Raw genomic sequence first — 22,113 nt, 5'->3', positions numbered from 1 at the left:
CAGCAGCACCGATAGTAGTAGTAGTAGCACTTTTAGGACAGCAGTGATAGTATTAGCAGTAGTATTATCAGTAGCATTAGCAACAGTCGTATTAGCTGCAGTAGTATTTGCAGTAGCATTAGCATCAGCGTTATCTGCAGTAGTAGCAGTAGTATTAGCAGAAGTGGTAGTACCGTACCATTAGCAGTAGTAATAGTGTAGTAGTAGTACTTTTAGGACGGCAGCAGTAGTATTATCAGTCGCACCATCAGCAGTAGTAGCACTGTATTAGTAGTAGTACCTCTACCATTGCAGTACCCACCATGAGGAAGGAGTATCCGGTCCACAGGCTCTTCCATCTGGGGGGGCAGTCTGGCTTGATGGAGGTCTGGCTGTGCAGTGCGACAGGTGAGGAGGGGGCTTCACACACCACACAGCGGCTTATGTGATCTTCGATGGAGGCTCCGTCCACTGGTATACTGGGGACAGCTGCCGTCGTCGACAGCCAATAGGATTTATCGTTACGATTCGCATGAGAGCATTTTCCCATGTTACAGGAGGAGAACGGCATGGTGGAAAAGACCCGCATACACGACCCCGCCTGACCTGAAAATATCATTAGTACAAATATTAATTAAAATCTAAATAAAATTTAACAGCTCGCTTTACCAAATCAAAGATATTTGGTTTATTTAAATCAATTATCATTAAGGAACATATTATTGTGTGTGGATGTGTGTACGTGGTTCTCCAGGAGAACATTAATGTACAACAGGGATAACGGGAACACTCTGACGAACTCCTGAACCCGACCGACACATCCTCCATAGAGGAGGCAGAGCTGGGAGACTTGGGGGAAGACTTGTCCATTTCTCTGGCAGAGGTCACGGAGATTGTCAAAAAGCCCTGCAATGGCACCAGGTGTGGATGAGGTTCACCCTGAGATGCTAAAAGCTCTGGACACTGTTGGGCTGTCTTGATTGATTCTTCAGTGTCTTGTGGAGGTCGTGGACAGTACCTGTGGACTGGCAGACCGGGGTGGTGGTTCACATTTTTAAAAAACAGGACCGGAGAGTGAGCTCCAACTATTAGGGTATCACACTGCTCAGCCTCCCTGGGAAAGCAGATTACAGCTGAGAATGAAGCAGCGGGATGAGAGTCAGCACCTCCAAGTCTGAGGTCATGGTACTCTGATGGAAAACAGTGGATTGTACCCTTCACATTGGGAGTGAGTCACTGCCCCAAGTGAAGGAGTTCTCACGGTCTTGTTCACCAGTGAGGGTAAGATGGAGCGTGAGATCAACAGATGATGTGGACGCTGTGGTCCAGAGGGAGCTGATCCTGAAGGTGAAGCTCTGGATTAACCAGTGGATCTCTGTTCCAGTCCTCAGCTGTGGTCCTGGTCTCTGGGTAGTGAGTGAAAGAATGAGATGGTGGATCCAAGCAGTTGAAAGGAGTTTCTTTGGTAGGGTGTCTGGGCTCAGCCTTAGAGACCCCAGGTCAGACCCAGAACACACTGGAGGATCCTGTCAGACCTGGGAACACCTCAAGATCTTCTAGGAGAAGCTGGAGGATATGGCTGGGGGAAGAATGTCTGGGCTATCGCTTTGATATTGCTTTGATAAGTTGCAGAAAATAAATGGATGGATGTCTGACATCATGCATTAGGCCCTTCTGGAAGGTTGTTTCACACCTTTACTTCTTAAAGCTTGATAATCCAGTAATTTTGATATGATCATGAGATCAAATGAACCTCTGATGCACTTTAACCAATTGTATACATACTGTTTTACAAATTGGTCTCAACTGAGGTCCCAGCCAGATGGGGATTTGTAAAGACCCCGATATTTGGTTAAAAAAGATCATAGAATCTGGTCTGGATCAGGAGCACTGGTGCCCATCCCTGTGGCCTTACCTGGAGGGGGGTGCGGTCAAGGGGAGGGATCGCGTAGGTTTAGAGTATGATTTAGTTGATGAGGATGTTGGCAATGGCACTGAATTGTCTGTGAAACCAAACTCTTAGAAAGGCCTGGAGCATGGAAAAGCATAGAAAACTTAGTATGTGTGTGTTTATGTGTGTGTATATACCCAGGTCCTGAGTGTGAGCCTTCTCTTGACCCTCCAGGTACAGCAGACTGTATCCAACCCACAGGAGATTCATGTTTTGTGGACAGTTGGGAATCGTCTTTGATTGGCTGTGCATCACCAACAGGAAGCCAGAGTTTAAGGTTTTACGTGGTCCGGGGGGACCAGAGTCACCGACTGGACCAGGATCACCTGAGAAACCACAGGAGACCACAGGAAGTGGAAGGAAATCCACACAGCTGATACACAACAACTGCACAAACAACTCTAACCCAAATCGAACCCCAAATTCACTGGCACAGCCACGACAATCCAGTGTAAATACTGCAGTGTGATTGGTCAGTGTAGTTCTGTGTGGATCACGTTGATGTTTAGATGCTAAGATCCAGTGTAAATACTACTGTGTGACTGGTGGGCTGCAGATTGTGGTCTCAGAGACTCATTTGTCTCTACTGGACCTGTGTGTATGAACGTTACCTTCAGGCTGCTGCTCAGCTCAGTTTGCTGTAAAGTTTAAAAAATGTTGGAGTTTCAGAAGGAAGTTCAACATATTATTTTGACCTTAAGAGACACTTGACAAGTTTGACTCTGTAAGCCTTGTTGATAATGTTTTTTTTATGTGCTGTAACACTGTGGCAGATGTTAAAGTCTAAGCTGGACATCTGCTCCTCTGGGCTGCAAGTAAGTGAATGTACACAGGTGTGGTTCGAACATGTTGTCAAGTGTGTTTCTTTTATACTTGTTCAGATTGGGAGTGTAACATATGTATCCACTAGGAAACGGTGTCACTAACCCTAACTCCAACATGTAGAAGAAATCAGAAAACAGTGACACTGTACACTACATCTGTGAAATTAAAGAATTTGGATTTATCAACGTAAATGGACAGGAAGATGACAGGATGGATGACCATATGAAGTGTCTAAAAGAGGAATTTAGTTTCCTTTGCTCTGCTAGAAGATCACATGTGGCTGTCCTCTGCTGAAATGTAACTTTGACCAAACTCTGAAAAAACAAATTGAGAAAACCTGCAGACAGGATGTTGGATCAACCAATCAGCTTGCTTGATGCAAAGGTCTATATTACGTGTTGTTGAAATTTGGGAGGTGTGACTTACCCATAACACCTTTCTCTGTGTAGGTTCACAAAGACGTTTATGTGTATCTCCACAGAAGCTGACTGTGTTTAGTCACATATTTATTGGCATGCTAAATTGGAACTTGACTGAGCAAATACTGTTCATCAGTTGTAACATTAACAGAAGAAGGAAATTATGTAAAAAGAGTAAGAAAGAGTGATTATGTACATCACTGAACTAAAGTAAACTAACATAAAGTAAAACAAAATAAAACTACTGATAAGTGGTAAACAATCAGGCAGATAAAGACAGACAGTCAGAGAGACAGACAGCTGGAGGTCTCACCTTTGTCTCCCAATACTCCACACACCCCTTGCAGGCCTTTCTCTCCTCGGTCTCCATCTGGACCTGGGGGCCCAGCACAGCCTATGTGTCCCTCAGACCCGATATCCCCCTTACTGCCTGAAACACATTATCAACCATCTTGATAATCAGCTGCACTGAGACTAAAACTGATGATATTAGTTTCATGAGACTTTTCATCTGCTGTCCAGTCTCTCATTAAGGTACTAATTTAACCTGAGCTGGTTCTGGATTTTATTTTATTGGGGTGACTGTGGTGAAATCTGTTCTTTTGAGCAATGGGAATGACCAAATAATGTATGAAATAACAGCAAACAGTTTGAATGGGACATGATCATCATCATGACCTGGTCCACCTCCTGTTTCTCACCTTTGTTCCCCTGTAGGCCAATTTCTCCCTGGAGGCCGGGATCGCCAGTCTGACCGGGGGGGCCAGGGGCTCCTGCGGGGGCCTGTACGGGGTTAGGGTAAGTGGGGCAGGGGAAGACTCGTCCATTCTCCCCCTTTGGACCCATCTGTCCAGCAGATCCCTTTGATCCTGGAAGCCCATTGGGACCGGTACAACCTTTAGGACCCCGATTACCAGGTATTCCAATCAGACCTGGAGACCCCTGCGCACCTGATCATACAAAAATACAAAAGTAGAACACCAAGTCTTGAAGCAGAGTCGTGTTTCCTGTGATTAGTGTGTTTTGCCTCTATGTGGACACCTTGGAGTCCATTCTGTGTCTTTTACACCATGTCCACTGACCAAAGGAACAACGATCAGCTGTGTTCAAATCCTGCCCCATGTTTTAAAGTGTGTTTGTAGTCAGTTAAACCCAGGGTTAGTTTTATTTCAGAGGTCAGTTAACTGCTAATGGAGCCTGAAGCATCAGTACTGTTGCCATGGTTACCTGCAGCTTAATATATTTTAAGTACAGACCAACCCCCAAGGAACGGCACTGGGCTGTGAAGTAATTTTGGCGTAGTGGCTGCAAGGGGTATTGCAACTTCCAGCATTATCATGTAACACAAAATGGCTCTTTTTACTATCAGAATTTGATCCATTCAGTCCAATAACATTAGGAAAACCTAGAAATGCCATCTGATTAAATTATTTTATCACATTTATGTGTGTGGGAAGCCAACAGGAAGTCAGACGTCTTGGCCAACGGAAGTTTCTGCTGAGCATGCTCTCAGCTGGATCAGCTCGAGGACACTCTACTGAGCATGCTCTAGGGGCAAAAAAATGCGGAAGCGTGAGGAAGCCAACAGAGATTTTTTCGACGTATGCTGTCAGTGAGCAAATTTCATAGTAATGAATGGTGTGCCATCTTTGAATGTGGTATCCATTTTAAAATGTTGCCTTTTCTCAAGAAAATGTGCTCTGCATACCATTTGCATCTGCATCATTTAAGCTTTACCAGAGACAGTTCATCAGAGGAAGATCTCCTTTTAGTGTTCAAACAGTTTGAGAATCTAGCAGCTGAAAGCTCAAGAGCTTCACATTAAGAGAAACACCACATTCAGACTGAAAAACTGAGTTTATATTGTGCTCAGGTGCAGCTTCAGTTCACCTGCAGTTCAGTTCTGTCAGTTGTGAAGTGAATCTTCTCTGAGTGAAGATCTGTCAGCAGTAACATGTCGGGTAACGTCATATATAGATATATCAGATACATCGAGAGCGTCTCACCTTTCACTCCTGGATTTCCGGCGATGCCTGGAAGTCCTTTAGGCCCCTGAGGTCCCTTTGGGCCCTCTGGCCCCTGACACCCTGTGTCTCCGTTGTCCCCATCATCTCCAGGTATTGGAGGGTTCTGACCTGGATCCCCCATGTCACCGGGACACCCTGAAACAACAAACAAAGGTCAGAGGTCATCCAGTGTGATTTCTGTTAAAGTTTATTAAACCTGATCGAAAGTCTGACCTGGCTCTCCGTCTGGTCCAGGACAACCACTATCTCCACGAGGCCCTGGGACTGGACCTTTACAGTCTGGTCCAGGTTTACCTGGAGGTCCACAACCACCTGTAGGTCCTAAAACAACAAAAAAAGACACATTACTGACAGAGAGTCAAACTGAAGGTCAGATCTTTAGATTGTGGGTAGACATTTACATCACTGCAGGTCTGTCACATCCTGACCCTGATGAGAATCACTCTGTTACAGACCTTTGGGTCCTTGGAAGCCTTTGGTTCCTGGTGGGCCAGGCTGGGATGGGCCTTTGGGTCCCGGAGGACCTGGAGGACCCTTATCTCCTGGAAGACCTTTACAACCTAGAGGACCCTCCTTACCCAGACCTAAACAGACAGACAGACGTTAACATTGTGATGCTGATGACAGTCCCAGTGACTCTACCAAACAAAACTTTATTTTAAAAACTAAATAAAAGAATGGATGTCTCATAAACGTCTTTAACTGAACTTTGACAATTTAGAGGTTCATTACTGTCACACAAACAGGATGCTTCCACCTTTATTCATTTTTGAATCTGCTGTAAAACCACCTCTGCGTGACCCTGATCTATATGTCGCACACAAAATGAAATCACCACTTCATTATCGCCCCTTTGTTGAAGGTTTTTAATCACATCCTGTAATGTTTCATTCAACTGCCGCAGGTGGAGAAACCTGTTTCTGCAGGAGGTCGGAGCAGGTCTACATGTTTGTGTAGCTGCAGAAAAAATGTTTAGAATCACCAATATTTCATGTTCATCCTCAGTGAATGAAGTTTCTTCAGCTGTCATCACATGAAGCATGGACCTTTGGTTCAGAGTTCTGCAAGGGCCCTGAAACTGAGACCTGAACCCAGCCCGTACCTGCGCCTTTCAGACGCGACCCGACTGAACCCGCCTGGTATTTGAGCCCCAAACCTGACCGGAGACCAAGGCTGTATTTTAATTATTTCTTCTTCAAAGACAAAGTTATATGCAGCTTTGGGAAGACTTAATCTGACAACAGAATACGGCACATCGGCCCACCAGCACAAAACATCTAGAACTTCTACTAGCAGATAATCCAGAGGTTTAGTGACAATACACACACTGCAGTCACCTACCAGCATGCAACACCACAGCATCTCAAAATAATAAATGATCTGCTTTACCAGTTAGTAGATCAACCCAGTAGCCAGATGAACGTGGCTGGTGAACTCCAAACGTCTTTACAGCTGAACTAGACAACAGTCCCAACAGTAATAATCCAGAACAGAACTTTGTACAGACACCATCACCAGACTCTTTAACAGTTGTGGAGGAAGGCTGGAGCTTTTTTATCTGTGGTCACAACAAGCTCGTAATGTTTCCTCACTGCAGTGGCCTTCCCTCAATCAGTGGGGATTTTAACAAGCTCCCCTTTTGCAAGTCTTTCATCTCATGTTTGATGTCTGTATGTTAGCAATTGACTTAAGTGTGTTTAGTGTGTGTGAGACTCAGACCTCTGGTCCCCATGTCCCCCTTCACTCCTTTCAGTCCATCCAGTCCGTGAAGTCCCAGCGGTCCAGGAGGACCTGACGTAACAATCATTCATAAAAAGCAAAATGTTAACTTATTTTGACCAACTCACAGATCTGTCAGATAAATATAGTAAAAACATAAACAACCAACAACTATAGAAAACTTAATAAAATCTAAAGTAAATGTAAGTGTATTCATTATCACCTACAACGACCCTGCTGTCATCTCACCTGGAAACCTCCTACAGTAAATCTACTCCTGTAATTATTCGTTTTTTTGTTGTTAGGTTCGGGTTTGTCACTTTGTTACACGTTGGCTAACGTCTATTTGCCAGGTGATCTAAGATGAATCATTTATCAGTGACATTTGAAAATACTGAGAGACCTGAGGGTTTGGTTAGTAGTATTTAACGCCGCCCTCCCATCACACCTGATTACATCACCTCCTCCTGGTATTACCCTTAATGACATTTGATCACAGGACTTTACATTTACATCTGGTGATGCGAGGTACTCTTGAGGGACCACTACGACATGCATGGCAAGGGTCATCATGTGACAGACGGAGACAGTCGTCACTTGGCTACAACCGAGCCTGTTGTATTTGACAGCCGACTTGTTTAAACTGGTGAAAGTTTCTGGTTTCTTGGTACAGTCCTGGACTACCAATTGCATTTCTCTGAAAATACTGACTATATTTTCATGGACACAAAATGCACACAATGGAGTCATCTGGCTGGAATTGTTTTGCATTGCCAACAAAATAACTGGGAAGCCCCAGATGAAGCTGAGCGAGCTTTATGCCGTCAGGACAAGTGATAAAACCTGAAGCATCCTGACAGACAGTTCTCAGCCTTTACTGTCTCAGTTTGAGACTGAAATCTGAGAGGCGCTACAGGCTGCTTCTGACAACCAAAGATAGTTTAAAGAAGTCTTTTATTCCATTAGATAGATGAGTTCAATCAGCATTTTAAACAAAAAAACTGAGCCACAAATCTGCTCCACAGTATTTTGTGATATGTTGAATGTTTTATGCTTTGCTTTAGGGATTTTATCTGCATTTTATATTTGTATATTGTAGTGTACTTTATACTTTAGTGGGCTTTTTTGTTTCAGTGGTATCTTGTTTCCTCATCTGTTCTATATGTTACTTGTTGTATACAGTGGGTACGGAAAGTATTCAGACCCCTTTAAATTTTTCACTCTTTGTTTCATTGCAGCCATTTGCTAAAATCAAAAAAGTTCATTTTATTTCTCATTAATGTACACTCAGCACCCCATCTTGACAGAAAAAAAACAGAAATGTAGATATTTATGCAAATTTATTGAAAAAGAAAAACTGAAATATCACATGGTCATAAGTATTCAGACCCTTTGCTTCATATTTAACTCACATGCTGTCCATTTCTTCTGATCCTCCTTGAGATGGTTCTACTCCTTCATTGGAGTCCAGCTGTGTTTAATTCAACTGATTGGACTTGATTAGGAAAGGCACACACCTGTCTATATAAGACCTTACAGCTCACAGTGCATGTCAGAGCAAATGAGAATCATGAGGTTGAAGGAACTGCCCAAGGAGCTCAGAGACAGAATTGTGGCAAGGCACTGATCTGGCAAGGTTACAAAATAATTTCTGCAGCACTCCAGGTTCCTGAGAGCACAGTGCCCTCCATAATCCTTAAATGGAAGAAGTGTGGGACGACCAGAACTCTTAGACCTGGTTGTCCAGCCAAACCGAGCAATCGTGGGAGAAGAGCCTTGGTGAGAGAGGTAAAGAAGAACCCAAAGATCACTGTGGCTGAGCTCCAGAGATGCAGTAGGGAGATGGGAGAAAGTTCCAGAAAGTCAACTATCACTGCAGCCCTCCACCAGTCAGGGCTTTATGGCAGAGTGGCCCAACGGAAGCCTCTCCTCATTGCAAGACATATGAAAGCCCACATAGGGTTTGCCAAAAACACTCCCAGACTATGAGAAATAAGATCCTCTGGTCTGATGAGACCAAGCTTGAACTTTTTGGCGTTAATTCTAAGCGGTATGTGTGGAGAAAACCAGGCACTGCTCATCACCTGCCCAATACAATCCCAACAGTGAAACATGGTGGTGGCAGCATCATGCAATGGGGGTGTTTTTCAGCTGCAGGGACAGGACGACTGGTTGCAATTGAAAGAAAGATGAATGTGGCCAAGTACAGAGAGATCCTGGAAGAAAACCTCTTCCAGAGTGCTCAGGACCTCAGATTGGGCCAAAGGTTCACCTTCCAACAAGACAATGACCATAAGCACAGCTAAAATAACAAAGGAGTGGCTTCGGAACAACTCTGACCATTCTTGACTGGCCCAGCCAGAGCCCTGACCTAAACCCAATTGAGCATCTCTGGAGAGACTGAAAATGGCTGTCCACCAACGTTCACCATCCAACCTGACGGAACTGGAAAGGATCTGCAAGGAAGAATGGCAGAGGATCCCCAAATCCAGGTGTGAAAAACTTGTTGCATCATTCCCAAGAAGACTCATGGCTGTACTAGCTCAAAGGGTGCTTCTACTCAATACTGAGCAAAGGGTCTGAATACTGATGACCATGTGATATTTCAGTTTTTCTTTTTTAATAAATTTGCAAAAAATTCTACAATTGTTTTTTTTTCTGTCAAGATGGGGTGCTGAGTGTACATTAATGAGAAATAAAATGAACTTTTTTGATTTTAGCAAATGGCTGCAATGAAACAAAGAGTGAAAAATTTAAAGGGGTCTGAATACTTTCTGTACTCACTGTATGTTACAAGACAATGTTCCACTCTGGTGGACAAAAAGTTAAAGTTGTATTCTATTGTATATGATTCTACTTTTCTGTAGCATTGCCTACTAGGCTAACGTTACTTACAGTATACTGTAAGAAGATAGTGGAGAGGCTTAAACTGCCAGTATACTCCATCAGAACGTCCTGTCTGACAGTTGAATCACTTGAGTTCTTTTCTAGGATAACCCCACCCTAATTAGCACTAGTTCTAGTTCAGCTACACCTGTCAATCACGTGACCTTGGTCTTGCAGGTCATAGTGGCCCCTGGAGAGTCTCCTGAAGTGATTTATTTTTCCTCTGCACAGTAATGACTCATCTGGAGCTTTTATTTTGATGAGCAGCTATAGATAGCAGGAAGAGGGTGCGTCAGTTGACCAAACTGTCCAGATGTCATTTACATCTGGCTGAGATCTGATCACAATGTGAACCAGCTCCAAACTGATTATAATGTGTTGTGAGTTTTTCCTGACTACATGATGCTTGTACCACCTGGGGTTATAATTTTAATAAAAAATAAACTCTAAGTGACCTTCCCCTCCTCCAATAAAGAAAAAGATTAGAGTTAAACCTTTTCTCTTTACTGGACAAGCTTTGTTACTTGCTAAGCTAATAATCTTCCACGGCTGACATGACAGCAGGTCTGGGTTTGAGTTCTGACCTTGGAGTCCCGGGCAGCCCTGCGGTCCCGGAGGACCATCAGCACCCGCTTTACCAGGAACACCTGGTTGACCCGAACAACCACTGGGACCTGAGGGACCAGTCACACCTGAAATAAACCAGACAGACAGACGGATATTGTTAGGGTCAGGTATGTAGCTTGTTTTATTTCAGCGTGTAGTTTCTAAACATGAATATAACAAACTCTGCTTCCCAACCCAGCGGTCGGCTCCACCTTCTCTCTCAGACTGGCTGGATGTTGATGAGTTTCAGGATTTCACAGGTCAAGTTCAATCAGACTGAACTCTGAATGGGGGGCCCACTTTATCATAGAAATTATCGTAACTTCTCCGATAGAAAAGCCTGCATCAAACAATGACTGAGTCTACAATAGTACGCGAGTTGTGGCCAGCACAAACAAATAAAGGCCAGGTAAAAAAATAAAATACATTGAGGGGGGGTGAAATTACCTGCAGCCTATTAAAATGAATTCAGTATAATGTCCATTCCCACAGCACTAATCCATCAGTACAACAACAGAGTCAAGTATTACTCACTACTCTGCTTTCTGTGTTTTTATCAGAAATAATGCTCTCATTAATTCCCGTCATTTCTTCTCTGCTGTACTCCTGATCCATGTTAAGCTACCGTCAACAACACTTAACACTTCCTTGTATGTTTCACATTAAAAGTCTACCTATAAAGAGAAGGCTGCAAGACTTTTAATGTGAAAATTCTGAAGTGTTGAGTTTAATTCATGGTAGTTTAGCATCAATCGGAGAAAAAGGCAAAGTGAATGTCTGACATGACTGTTGTTGTACTGATGAATTAGTGCTGCGGAAAAATAACTGGGAAGAAATAACAGAAATAAAGGCCTGGTTCTCTCTGAGGTAAATAAAGGCCCCGGACGCTGATGATGGCGTGACATCATGACGACAGCCTGAGAGACCACTTCCCCGACCACTTCCACTACTAACAATATGCAGACTTCAATTGTCCCATTCTGCTCTGAGCCTGACTGAACAGCTGCTGGCCTTTACTGGTTTTGGATGGTACCAGGTCACATGACTTAGCTCATGTTACAGAATGAAGGTGTAAAGACTGATGAGGTCCAGGTGAGCTTTTGTACCTGGTTCACCTAGGTCCCCCCGATGGCCTGGATCTCCTTTGCATCCTTTCTGTCCGGGAGCCCCGATAAAACCGGGTTCTCCAGGATCTCCCTGAGATCCAGGAGTTCCTGAGAGAGAAAAAACAGCTGATTGATCCAGAAACTCACCTGATGGTTTATACAACAATCATCACAACACATGTCCTCAGTCACTAAAGATCATAATCAATAACAGATTCTCTCTTCTGAGGATTTACAGACTTTAAATATTTAATAACTTTTCACTAAACACTAAACCAATAGAGTCATTTGTTATTTTATTGGCTGTATATTCATGTTCAGCTGCTGATCATCTTTATTTTCTGTTTCACTTTGTTTCCTCTCCTAAAGACTCTGTTACTGCTGCACAAGCAGAACCAGATCATCACCTGAGGGCCCGAAGTCTCCAGGAGGCCCCTTGTCTCCAGGTGGACCAGAACAACCGACAGAGTCTCCTTTATCACCTGAAACACAGACGCAGACTTTATACAGCAAGCTGCGCAGTAAAAGAGTAGAATCAGTGAAGGAATCAGAGATAAAATCCTTCATATCTTTTTGTATTTCATGTATGAAAGGCATTAAAAAATTATTCAAATAAATCTGCTGAGTTGTGGTGGTGGGTGGGGTTAGGGGTTAGTTCCTACCTTTGGGTCCACCACATCCTTGGGGACCGGGTTTTCCAGGTTGCCCTGGACATCCTGGGTCCCCCTGCAACCACAAACAAGGACAGATCAATATTTCTGAACAAAACAAACAACAAACAAAAGTTCTGGTTCTTTGGTTCTAAAGTTTAAGCTGCTGTGTGCGCCCCAGCAGACTCCAGGCCTCTTTACACCTCAAACAAGCATACTGAACAATGTTTTATCAGCTTGATATCTTCATGATTTTTCCTAATTTGGTGAGAATTTCTTATGAGCCATTTTCAAGCTATTATGTGTTTCAGAAGTGGCTACAGACAATGACTCAGTTCTCCAGTTTGGGGTCTCCAGCTGTAAGTTCATATGCTCTATATCGGAGATGGTTTTGGATATTTTACACAGCACTACCCCTCCCAAATCCTCCCAAAGTCTATTAGGATTTCTGTTAGTGGAAGTTTTTAACAGTTTTTAATCAGAGGTCTAACAGGGAGTTATTAAAAAGTCAACTTTTGTCTTACTGGATCTCCGGTCTCTCCGGGAAAGCCGATGAATCCTGGAGGTCCTGGATATCCAGGTGGACCTGGAAGTCCTGGTTTGCCATAGGGCCCGGGGGGGCCTGGGAGACCTACAATGCCAGGGGGTCCGTTGATACCTGGATACCCTGGCTTACCAATAGCTCCTTTGACACCTTTACTTCCTGTAGAGACAGAGAGTGTTTGATGTTTAAAGGTTCGCTGGAGGATCACACTGAGGTTACTGTGTCACAGAGACCCACACAGGATCATGGGAAATCAAGCGTCAGCATTAACAGTTTGTCCCACGGCTCTGCTGGCTGTTATCATTGGCTTTTGTGGGCCAGTTGTAGTGTTGGAAAAAAATTAACAAACTAATCTTTTGTACCACTGATGCCTCCAGGAAATAGCCAGAGCCTCGCACTCTGAGTCTGACAAAGTTTAGCTTTAAGCAGTGCTGGTGGTGACTGACTGATACAAGTTTTCAAGAGTCACCTCACCTCGACTCAGTTCGACTCTCCTTTGGTGAGACTGCAGTTTGGTTGATAGTTAGACAACATTAAGTGCCTGTCAGGGTTAATAATTATTTTAATACTTTTATCATCTCCAGGTCATTTCTTATTTCTGCTCCTGTCATGATACAACTTACGAGTTGGTAGATATTTGTTGATTTACTGTAGAGACTTGAACTGGAAGGTGTAATAATGAGTCCAAACCTTTGACAACAGTGTTCAGGTGTTCAGTGTGGAGGCAAAGAGGTGTTTCCAACTTTCACAGAGTACCTGAATGCAACACTGAACCTCTGATCTAAAGAGGTCATGACCCTGCCACTTCCTGTGTGACATCACACCCTGACACTGGTCTCTATGGTAACAGCTCTCACCTCGTGGTCCAGGAAAGCCGTTCTTGCCAGAGGGTCCTTGTTTTCCTTTCACTCCTTTGATGGGGACACACATGGTGTCTCCTGGAGGCCCCGGGACCCCTTTACAGCCTGCAGGGGACACACATGGGGCTTTCAGCAAAAGCAGTAAATGAGTTTGAAGTGATTTTTAGCTGCATAATCACCTCCGTGTCAGCAGGAGAACTTTTGTTACTGATATTGTTTATATTCAGACCGAGACCTGATTGTTGGTTTAATTTGATCAGTTTATCTGTGATACCCAGAACATCTCAACATGTTTCATGTATCATGAAATCATCTGTTATGTTTCAAATGTGACAGATTTCACATTAAATAACAGTTTTACTTTGATAAACTACCAGTGTAAATGTAATTAATGAGACGCAGTACTGTAGTATCACTCAGTGTTTACCTTTATTTCCTTTTGGGCCCACACATCCTGGAGTACCGTCTTGTCCGTTTAACCCTCTCTCCCCCCTCCTCCCCGGAGCTCCTGGGGCCCCAGTATGTCCGGGGGCCCCTGGAGCTCCGTTCTGGCCTTGGAGCCCCTTTAGACCTGAAACACAACATGAGTATTTTTGTGAACCTGTGTCGTCAGAAAACATTTAAACACAGATGTGTTAGTGGGAGGAGCTCACCTTTCTGACCGTCGGACCCCAGCAGTCCTGAGTCTCCACTGGGGCCAGAGGGGCCCTGGGGCCCCTGGTACCCCGGGAAACCTGGAGAGCCTGTTTTACCTACAGGGCCTTTTAGGCCAAAACCTGGAGGACCCTCCAGCCCGACCTCACCTTTCTCCCCCAAAAAACCTGAACAGAAATATGATGACATCACAGTCAGGTGACTAAAGGAAGATGCTGATATTTTGGTAAAAACGTATTTTTCTACAGACGGAGAAGAAGAAGGAATTTATTCTGATACAGAGCATTTTATTTCAACAAATAACTACTTTTATATATAATAATGTAATATGTAACTGTAAAGGGACGTGAAGCAGGCTGTTGTCATTCATTTTTCGTAGTTATACCTACGAAAAGTAATGCACTATAATTTGTATATACAGTAACCCATGAGGCAGTTACATTTATCATTAGGCGGCAACCTCTAGCGGCCGCAGTAATTATTACGGGATCAAAGGAGGAAGTCAGATGAGGAAGTGTAAAGAGTGTTAAAGTCCATGTAGATAGGTGGACAGATGGGTCAAACACAGGACTTTCACCTGGGAGACAAGGTTTCGTGTCCCATGCCAAACCAAAAGTCAACATTGAGTTATTTTAAGTTACGCTTATTTATTTTAAGTTACATGCATAAGTTAAGTCACATGATTTACTTCACGTGACGTACGTGTTTACATCACATGACTTATTGTGAGTTACTAACGTAACTTACTTATTTTAACCGTAACCGTGAGCTTTTCCTAAACCTAACCGAGAAGTTTGGGTGCCTAAACCTAACCAAACTACGACCAGTTCGCAATGTTAACCACGTGTTTGTTGTTACCATGACGACGAAGGTCCGGTACGCCTGTTGCTGGTTGCTGGACATTCGTAGGATTATCCACGAAAAATGGTGCATTACTTTTCGTAAGATATCTACGAACCGCTGTACGAGCATACGTTGCGTGAGGTGATGAGTAAAGTAAGGTAAAGTAAGGTTTACCTTAGTGACTAAGTTTACCTGGGGGTCCAATGGGTCCCTGAGGGCCAAAAAGGCCCCTGGAACCAGGTTGTCCTGCATCACAGAGGTCAGCTGTGGGCCCCTGGGGGCCAGTTATACCTGGGGCCCCACAATGTCCTCTCTGGCCCTTCGCTCCAGGGCCCCCAGGCAGACCCGGGACTCCTGGACAAACATAGGAAGTAAATATATGAATCTGATTTCATTCAACGCAGTTCAACACATCCTGAACTCATTCACTGCTTCTCCCAATCAGTCCTTTACTTCCACCTTCTGCTTTGTGTTCTCCCTTACCTTTGTGGTAAAGTAGCTTTGAATTCAATTCAATTAAATCAAATTCATCTTAATTATTATTTTGACACATTTTAAAGAAGATCAACAGGTTGTAACTGGAAGGTGTTACAGGTACATATTGGCTTTGCCGCTCATTAAACATGATTCTGTCTGTAACACACTTGACATGACGGTTGAGAAACACTGAATGACCCCCTCATGTTGCTGCCTTCTGCAGGGCCACCTGCCGCTTCAAACAGAACTGAACTCAAACTGACGACATTTCAGCACAGAAACATCATGTATTTGAAGAGTTAACACCCACGCAGGAAGCTCGCATAGTACAATTCTACTTGTCCAAAATATAAAGCGCTAAAACCAAAAGAGAACAGTTTTTCTTTCACCATCTTGAAAACAGAATGTAATGACTGCCAGCAGACGACGAACTGATTAATTTTTCTTTGCAAAGTTAACAAGACTTTCATGGATCGGTACGTTTAGCTTTACATCTCAGGTCCAGTAAATCACCTTGTTGTCCGTTGTTCCCGGGGGAGCCAGGCACTCCTTTAGGTCCCTGAGAGCCTGGTGGCCCTGGAAAGCCGATGGGTCCTGAGGGCCCGACATCAGAGTCTCCTGCTAGGCCCCTGAGTCCAGAGGAGCCTGGGAGTCCCGGAGAGCCTGGTACAGACACAGGAGGAAGAAAACGATGAAATGATGATGATTCCAGAAGGATAAGATGATCGAAGACTACATTTTTAAAATGTTTTCAGTTTTACTCACGTAATCCGAGGAAGACAATTTTCTTTTACCTTTTTACATTTTCTTTAAAGGATTTTGACCATTTTTCCACTTTTTATGGACTCTTTTTGTCCTTTGCCTGAGACCAGCAGGTGTTCAAGTGTAAGCCAGTTTTAAACATTTAACACATGAAGTGATTGGTTAATGGTCAATTATTGTTAAGGATTTACTCACTGTGAGTGAACTGCTATGGTGTTTGCTACAGCTATTCGGCTGTTGTTGGGTTTTGGTCATTTAATTGCATCGAGTGAGTGATTAATGGTCCAAATTTTACTAGTCATCCAGTCATTGAGTTGTGATGTCTTATTAGCATTTATTTGTTTTTTCTGGTTTGATCTGCATTTATTCCATTATTCAGTAATTACTCCTGTTGCTTACTTGCTTTTGCATTGATTAAACAAAATATACAAACTTGTAGTTAAAGTAAAGTCTGTGGGTAATTCTTTAGTAAAGTAAAAGGTTCATATAAATGGTTTAGGCTCAAGATCATCAATGGTTTAAGTGGTATCAGGTTCTCTTTGAGTGATGTAAGATCAGTACCGCACTGTACTCAGACTTTGGATCAAGTTCCCACCACAAATGAACCGCTCCAGAATTTATTTGTGACCGGACCCAGACCACTTCCTCTAAAAGCTCTCTGTGCGGTTGTTTTGGTCCGAGTGCGATTATTGTGCTCTGCTCAAACCAATCGTACCAACAGGAAAACCAACCAGAGTCTCATTCAACTGGACTAAACAACACAAGTTACAAAACACCCTTAAACACGTTTTAATGTCGAATCAGTGGTTCAGAGAAACGGGTCAAAACAGACGTTTTTGGTGTCATCTGGACCTTTGGATCATGTGTAAAACTACTGAAATAAGATTCAGGTTTACAGTAACCATTTTTGATTCATAAAAGGAGTACGATGACAGTGTGAGTCACATCACACACAGACAGACAGGTGACTGTACCTGGTTCTCCACTATAACTGAAGCCTTCGGGTCCTTCTTCTCCGGTATCTCCAACAAAACCTGTAGGTCCTGCAGGAGGAGGTGAGAAAACATGTAAAGACAATGCTATAGATAATGTAAAGGACAGGTGTGGTACAGGTGTGACAGGAGACTTCTGGTACCTTGTCGTCCAGGCGGTCCAGGAAGTCCAGACTGTCCTTTGTGTCCTTTAGGTCCATCAGGTCCAGTGATGCCACGAAAACCTGGAGGACCCGGGAGTCCTGTGTAACCTGGAGAAACAGACAGATGAACATACAGGTGGGCAGGAAGTCAGACAGACAGGTGAACAGACAGACATACTGTATGTTACAGATGGTGTTTACCTGTATTTCCAGTGTCTCCCTTCTGTCCAGGTGCGCCGGGGTTTCTGGGTACACAGGGCAGAGTATCACCTGCAGGGAGGGGAGGAGTCAAAAAGAAGAGGAGGAGTCAAACATGAAATGGGAGGAGCTATAGAGAATTTAATGGAGGAGTCAGGGAAAGAATCATGAACCCTAACCCTGCTGCAGTTGTTTTCTGTAGATTTTACTTAATTTAAAGTTGGCTTCAGATTGATCTTTACCTCTAACCCCCTTTGGCCCTGGGGGGCCAGGGAGTCCTGGAGGTCCCGGGTCCCCAGGGGCCCCACGCTTTCCTACTGCTCCAACTACACTTGGTCCTGGGGCTCCTGAAGGTCCTGCTAATCCCTTTGGTCCTGAGAGTCCACGTTGGCCTCTTTCTCCAGGAGAACTGGGGAAACTTTCACCCTGAAAAGAAACAGAAAAGTGACTTATAGATGAGAGACCGGTGACGTCATTCAGAAAACAGTAACAGTGTGAAGTCCTGCCAACATCCGCTACAGGCTGCAGAGTTCCACCAGCTACAATCCTAACACAAAACATCCTGATGTTTTATCTATCTATATTAGAGTCTTGTTTTTTGTCTTACTTCTATTAGGGGAATAATCATGCTCTAGGTTTTGTAACTACAGTTCCCATGATGTGGGATGTAAACAGGAAGTATAATGTTGTCATGTTTTAAGTTAGTTAGCTATGCTGAATTAGCTGTTAGCAGTTCCTGTTTGCAGTGTACCCATGGATGTACAGACAGCTATCACTGGATAGGATCAGAGTTCAGCTGTCCGACTCTGGATGGACAGACCCACTCCTCCGTCCTGAGAGTCTTATTTCACCCTTTCTATACGTTTACTACACTGTCCGGTTCTACTTCCACATGGCTGCGACATCGGAGCACATTTACACCTGCTGTGAGTTCACCTGGAGTGTCTGACTGACCTGAGGGCCGGGGTGTCCAGGGGCCCCTGGGGGCCCATCGAGTCCTCTTCTCCCGGAGAATCCTTGTCTGCCTGCAGGGCCCTGCTGGCCCTTGTTTCCTTTGTCACCTGGAGACAAAAGTCCAGTCAGAACCATTGATAGACTGACATGACATCATGACACACATTAATTCATTTTCCTGACTACTGCCTGATCACAAGCACCTCAGTTTCTGTTTGGTCAGTTGTTACAGTTCACATCAACCTCTATATCAGTATTACAAGGGAGTGTGAATTGATCGTTTCTTATTGATGGTGCGAGTGTAGCAGGAAGGATGTGACGCTCATCCACATTTTTGTTGAATTTATTGTGATTTATAAAGAAAAAACTGTGTGCAATAATAGTTATTTTTGACATACACCATTTTCATTTTGACCTTTTTTAACTTTTAGTATGGATTCTACGCACTGCTTTATAAATGTAATATGATCAGTGTAAAGGTGATCATGTGAACTGCAACAAATTGTATGTAGTTACGACCGAACCACAAACAAAACCATATGAATAAATAAATAACTACATAAACATATACAGTAAAGGTGTATATAAAGTACAATTAAACAAAATAAGTTTACATTCAAGGGGCCAAAAAATTAATTTTCACCTGAATTAAATAAATAACTAAAATCAATCATTGTAGCATAAATCGTTTATATATTAAGACCAACTCAAGAAAACAAGAGGGAAGGTCTACAGGATGCAAGAAACAAACTCTTGGTCAAAACACACAAAACTGAGGCAGAGTTTGACATAACTGTTGTACTGCCTGGTGTGTAGAGTTCAAGAGAGATGAGTGTTTGATGGTTAAACTCACCTTTAATATCCACCACAAAGAAATCTCCCTTCTGACCTTTGAACCCTTTAACACCTGGAAATCCACCAAGACCCTGCAAACAAATCAATCAATCAAAACAGCAAACAGTGAACTCTTGACTCCGTGCTTCATCTGGCTGCTGATATGACCTCTGACCCTGTTGTCTGGTGACTCACCTGTTGTCCGCGCTCTCCTGTGTCTCCAGGTAAACCTTTCTCTCCTCTCAGCCCCGGGGCCCCTGGGACCCCTGGTAACCCCGGAGATCCCAGGTCACCCAGAGGGCCGGGGGAACCCCTCAGAACAACTGGGGGGCCACAAGAACAGTCGCCATGGCTACCTGAAACACACAGGTAGATTTAATAACAGTGATATAAATCAATAACACGTGGAGTTCCTCAGGGAAACATCCTGGAGCCTCTGTTCTTTCTATTAAACCTGATGTAGGGATAACACCAGGCAAGTTGTTTGTTCGATGAGTCTAATAGATGACGTGGAGGCTTAGAACCACTTGATGCAAAGCAAAGAGGGTGGTTTGCCTCCACAAAATTGTCACAGTCAAAAGTTTTAATTTGTCCCTTTGATTGCAGAACATCAACAAATCATTTCTCCAGTACTACCACCACCTACCACCACCTCTCTCTAGACTAAATCAGTGACCTCCTCACAGTTTATGTTCCTAACAGATCACTGTGTTCTGCTGACTCTCTCACATGAACTGTTCCTTGGCCCTGGACCACAGCCTACAGTAATGCTGCACTTAGTTCATATGGACCCTGAGTCTGGATCAGTCTCTTTATAGGTCTGAGAATGTGAACCACACTTACAACTTTTAAAACAAAACTTGAAACTCATTTTTTCAACCTAGAAACTTTTACTTTATTTTAACATCACCTACAGTATTAACTGTCAATTTATTTACAATAAATTGTATTAGTTTGTTTGTTTGTTGCATCAGTCTTTTTATGTGTTTTGTGAAGCATCTTTTTGTGATATAATGTGCTATATGAATAAAGTTTTATTATTATTACTACTACCTGTGCCATGACATAATCCTCTGTGTAACCACCATTTTGACGTTTCCGTGTTAGAGGTGTCTTGTAGAGTTGATTTATGTGTTTCTACACACTCTGCACTGAAACATGTTGCTGAAATAAAGATTCTTCCGTGATGTGACATCACAGTGACATCACTGGCTGTGAGCTCTGATGTAACCACCCCCTCAGTTTTTCATTGGTCCATAAAAACATCAATCGATCAATCAAGGTGTTAGTCAATATGTCCAGACACTGACCTTTAAACCCTGGGAAGCCCTGGGCCCCCAGGGGCCCCTGTTCACCTAGCTCTCCAGACTCTCCTGGGGTCCCGGGAAGACAGTAACTACCTGAAGCGGGACAACAACAGGAAATGATGTGTCTGAAAGACAGGTGTGAACACACAGGTATAGAACCACAGGTGTAACACCAACAGTTAGAAACAGTGTTCTGTACCTGGAGTCCCCGGTTTTCCTTTCTGTCCTCTGGGTCCGGGGCATCCTGGTTTTCCAGGTTCTCCAGGTGTGAGTCTGTCATTAAACTTTGGACCTGGATCACCTCTGTCCCCTTTGGATCCTGGAACTCCCCTCTGACCCACAACACCTGCCGGTCCTGAAGAGGAACAACAGAGAACTTTATTGTCATACCACTTTAAATCTGATTATAACATGAAAACTGTAAAATGTAATAACGTAAAACTTTTGTCCTTTGCATTTATAACCCATAATAAACACAACAAACACAGGACTGGTTATATTTTATAAACATGTGTGTTTGTATGTTCTCTTATAGTAACTGTGATGTTCTTGTTCCTGTCATTTATACATCAGCGGCTTGTTATGTTTTCACATAAGATTAAATAATCGAACCTTCACTGTCACTGCTGTATGTTCATCAATCATACTAACTATCACTACGTATAACGCTGCCTTGCTCGTGGGCTGCAGGTACTGACCCGGTATGGATCTGCCGGGGGCCCCTAGGGGGCCGTGCTTTCCCATCAGCCCCATGTCTCCGGGAGGGCCACTCAGTCCGGAGGCTCCGGGGTCTCCAACGTCACCTGGAAGACAGGTGCATTTAGCTGACATCATGCAGAGCGATGACATCATACCACAGAGATCATAGATATATACACCTGGATGCTGCAGCCGGCTTGTGAGATGCCTCTCAGGTTCTGGTCAGTTCACATAGTAGAAAACCTCAGACTAATATTTCACAGATGAGAAGTTATTTTACAATATTTTACCGTTACGATTGTGTTGAATTTGATATATCACAATAAGTGATCCTTCTTTTAAAACAACATAACGTTAAGTGACTGTCCTGATACTAAATTAGGCTAATTTATGTCAGGAAAAGAAAAAAAAGATGAATATTTTTATTAGTGTAATGTATCAGTAAGATGCTCAAAATGACATCAATCATTATTATCAATCAGCTCTGTGGATCATTGTGTTAAGGATGTTAGTCCTAAATGATCTACTCTAAGTTTTGTTTACAGCTGTTCATGGTTTACAGCTTATGTGCCTGAATGGTAGCTACAAAAGTAACTTAGCTAGCTGTTACACTGCAGCTCTGCACAGGCCTGCTGATACACTGTATACATAATCTTTGTAAATGTGTGAAAATATTAA

General features: G+C 43.4%; 1 protein-coding gene across 1 annotated transcript in view; it reads right to left on the bottom strand.

Annotated features, from left to right (window-relative positions):
• Positions 1-22,113, bottom strand: part of col4a4 (collagen, type IV, alpha 4) — a 52,523-nt gene that overhangs the window by 5,520 nt on the left and 24,890 nt on the right. Inside the window, exons 18-45 of the mRNA XM_044203155.1 lie at positions 21,435-21,539; positions 20,936-21,091; positions 20,740-20,829; positions 19,625-19,785; positions 19,449-19,521; positions 18,596-18,702; positions 17,884-18,067; positions 17,645-17,713; positions 17,444-17,551; positions 17,283-17,351; positions 16,060-16,209; positions 15,262-15,423; positions 14,226-14,393; positions 14,000-14,143; positions 13,570-13,677; positions 12,693-12,871; positions 12,181-12,244; positions 11,926-12,000; positions 11,519-11,626; positions 10,391-10,498; positions 6,921-6,992; positions 5,657-5,785; positions 5,415-5,522; positions 5,181-5,336; positions 3,876-4,124; positions 3,488-3,604; positions 2,068-2,256; positions 302-585 (exon numbers count right to left, since the gene is read on the bottom strand). Coding sequence (XP_044059090.1) covers positions 302-585; positions 2,068-2,256; positions 3,488-3,604; positions 3,876-4,124; positions 5,181-5,336; positions 5,415-5,522; positions 5,657-5,785; positions 6,921-6,992; positions 10,391-10,498; positions 11,519-11,626; positions 11,926-12,000; positions 12,181-12,244; positions 12,693-12,871; positions 13,570-13,677; positions 14,000-14,143; positions 14,226-14,393; positions 15,262-15,423; positions 16,060-16,209; positions 17,283-17,351; positions 17,444-17,551; positions 17,645-17,713; positions 17,884-18,067; positions 18,596-18,702; positions 19,449-19,521; positions 19,625-19,785; positions 20,740-20,829; positions 20,936-21,091; positions 21,435-21,539 — 3,692 coding nt within the window. The remainder of the gene's footprint in view (positions 1-301; positions 586-2,067; positions 2,257-3,487; positions 3,605-3,875; positions 4,125-5,180; positions 5,337-5,414; positions 5,523-5,656; positions 5,786-6,920; positions 6,993-10,390; positions 10,499-11,518; positions 11,627-11,925; positions 12,001-12,180; positions 12,245-12,692; positions 12,872-13,569; positions 13,678-13,999; positions 14,144-14,225; positions 14,394-15,261; positions 15,424-16,059; positions 16,210-17,282; positions 17,352-17,443; positions 17,552-17,644; positions 17,714-17,883; positions 18,068-18,595; positions 18,703-19,448; positions 19,522-19,624; positions 19,786-20,739; positions 20,830-20,935; positions 21,092-21,434; positions 21,540-22,113) is intronic.

This window comes from Siniperca chuatsi, linkage group LG7 (genome assembly GCF_020085105.1).
Source record: "Siniperca chuatsi isolate FFG_IHB_CAS linkage group LG7, ASM2008510v1, whole genome shotgun sequence".
NCBI classification, from domain to species: Eukaryota; Metazoa; Chordata; class Actinopteri; order Centrarchiformes; family Sinipercidae; genus Siniperca; species Siniperca chuatsi.
Note: the sequence above shows the minus strand (reverse complement) of the source record. Positions and strands in the feature narration are given on the sequence as shown.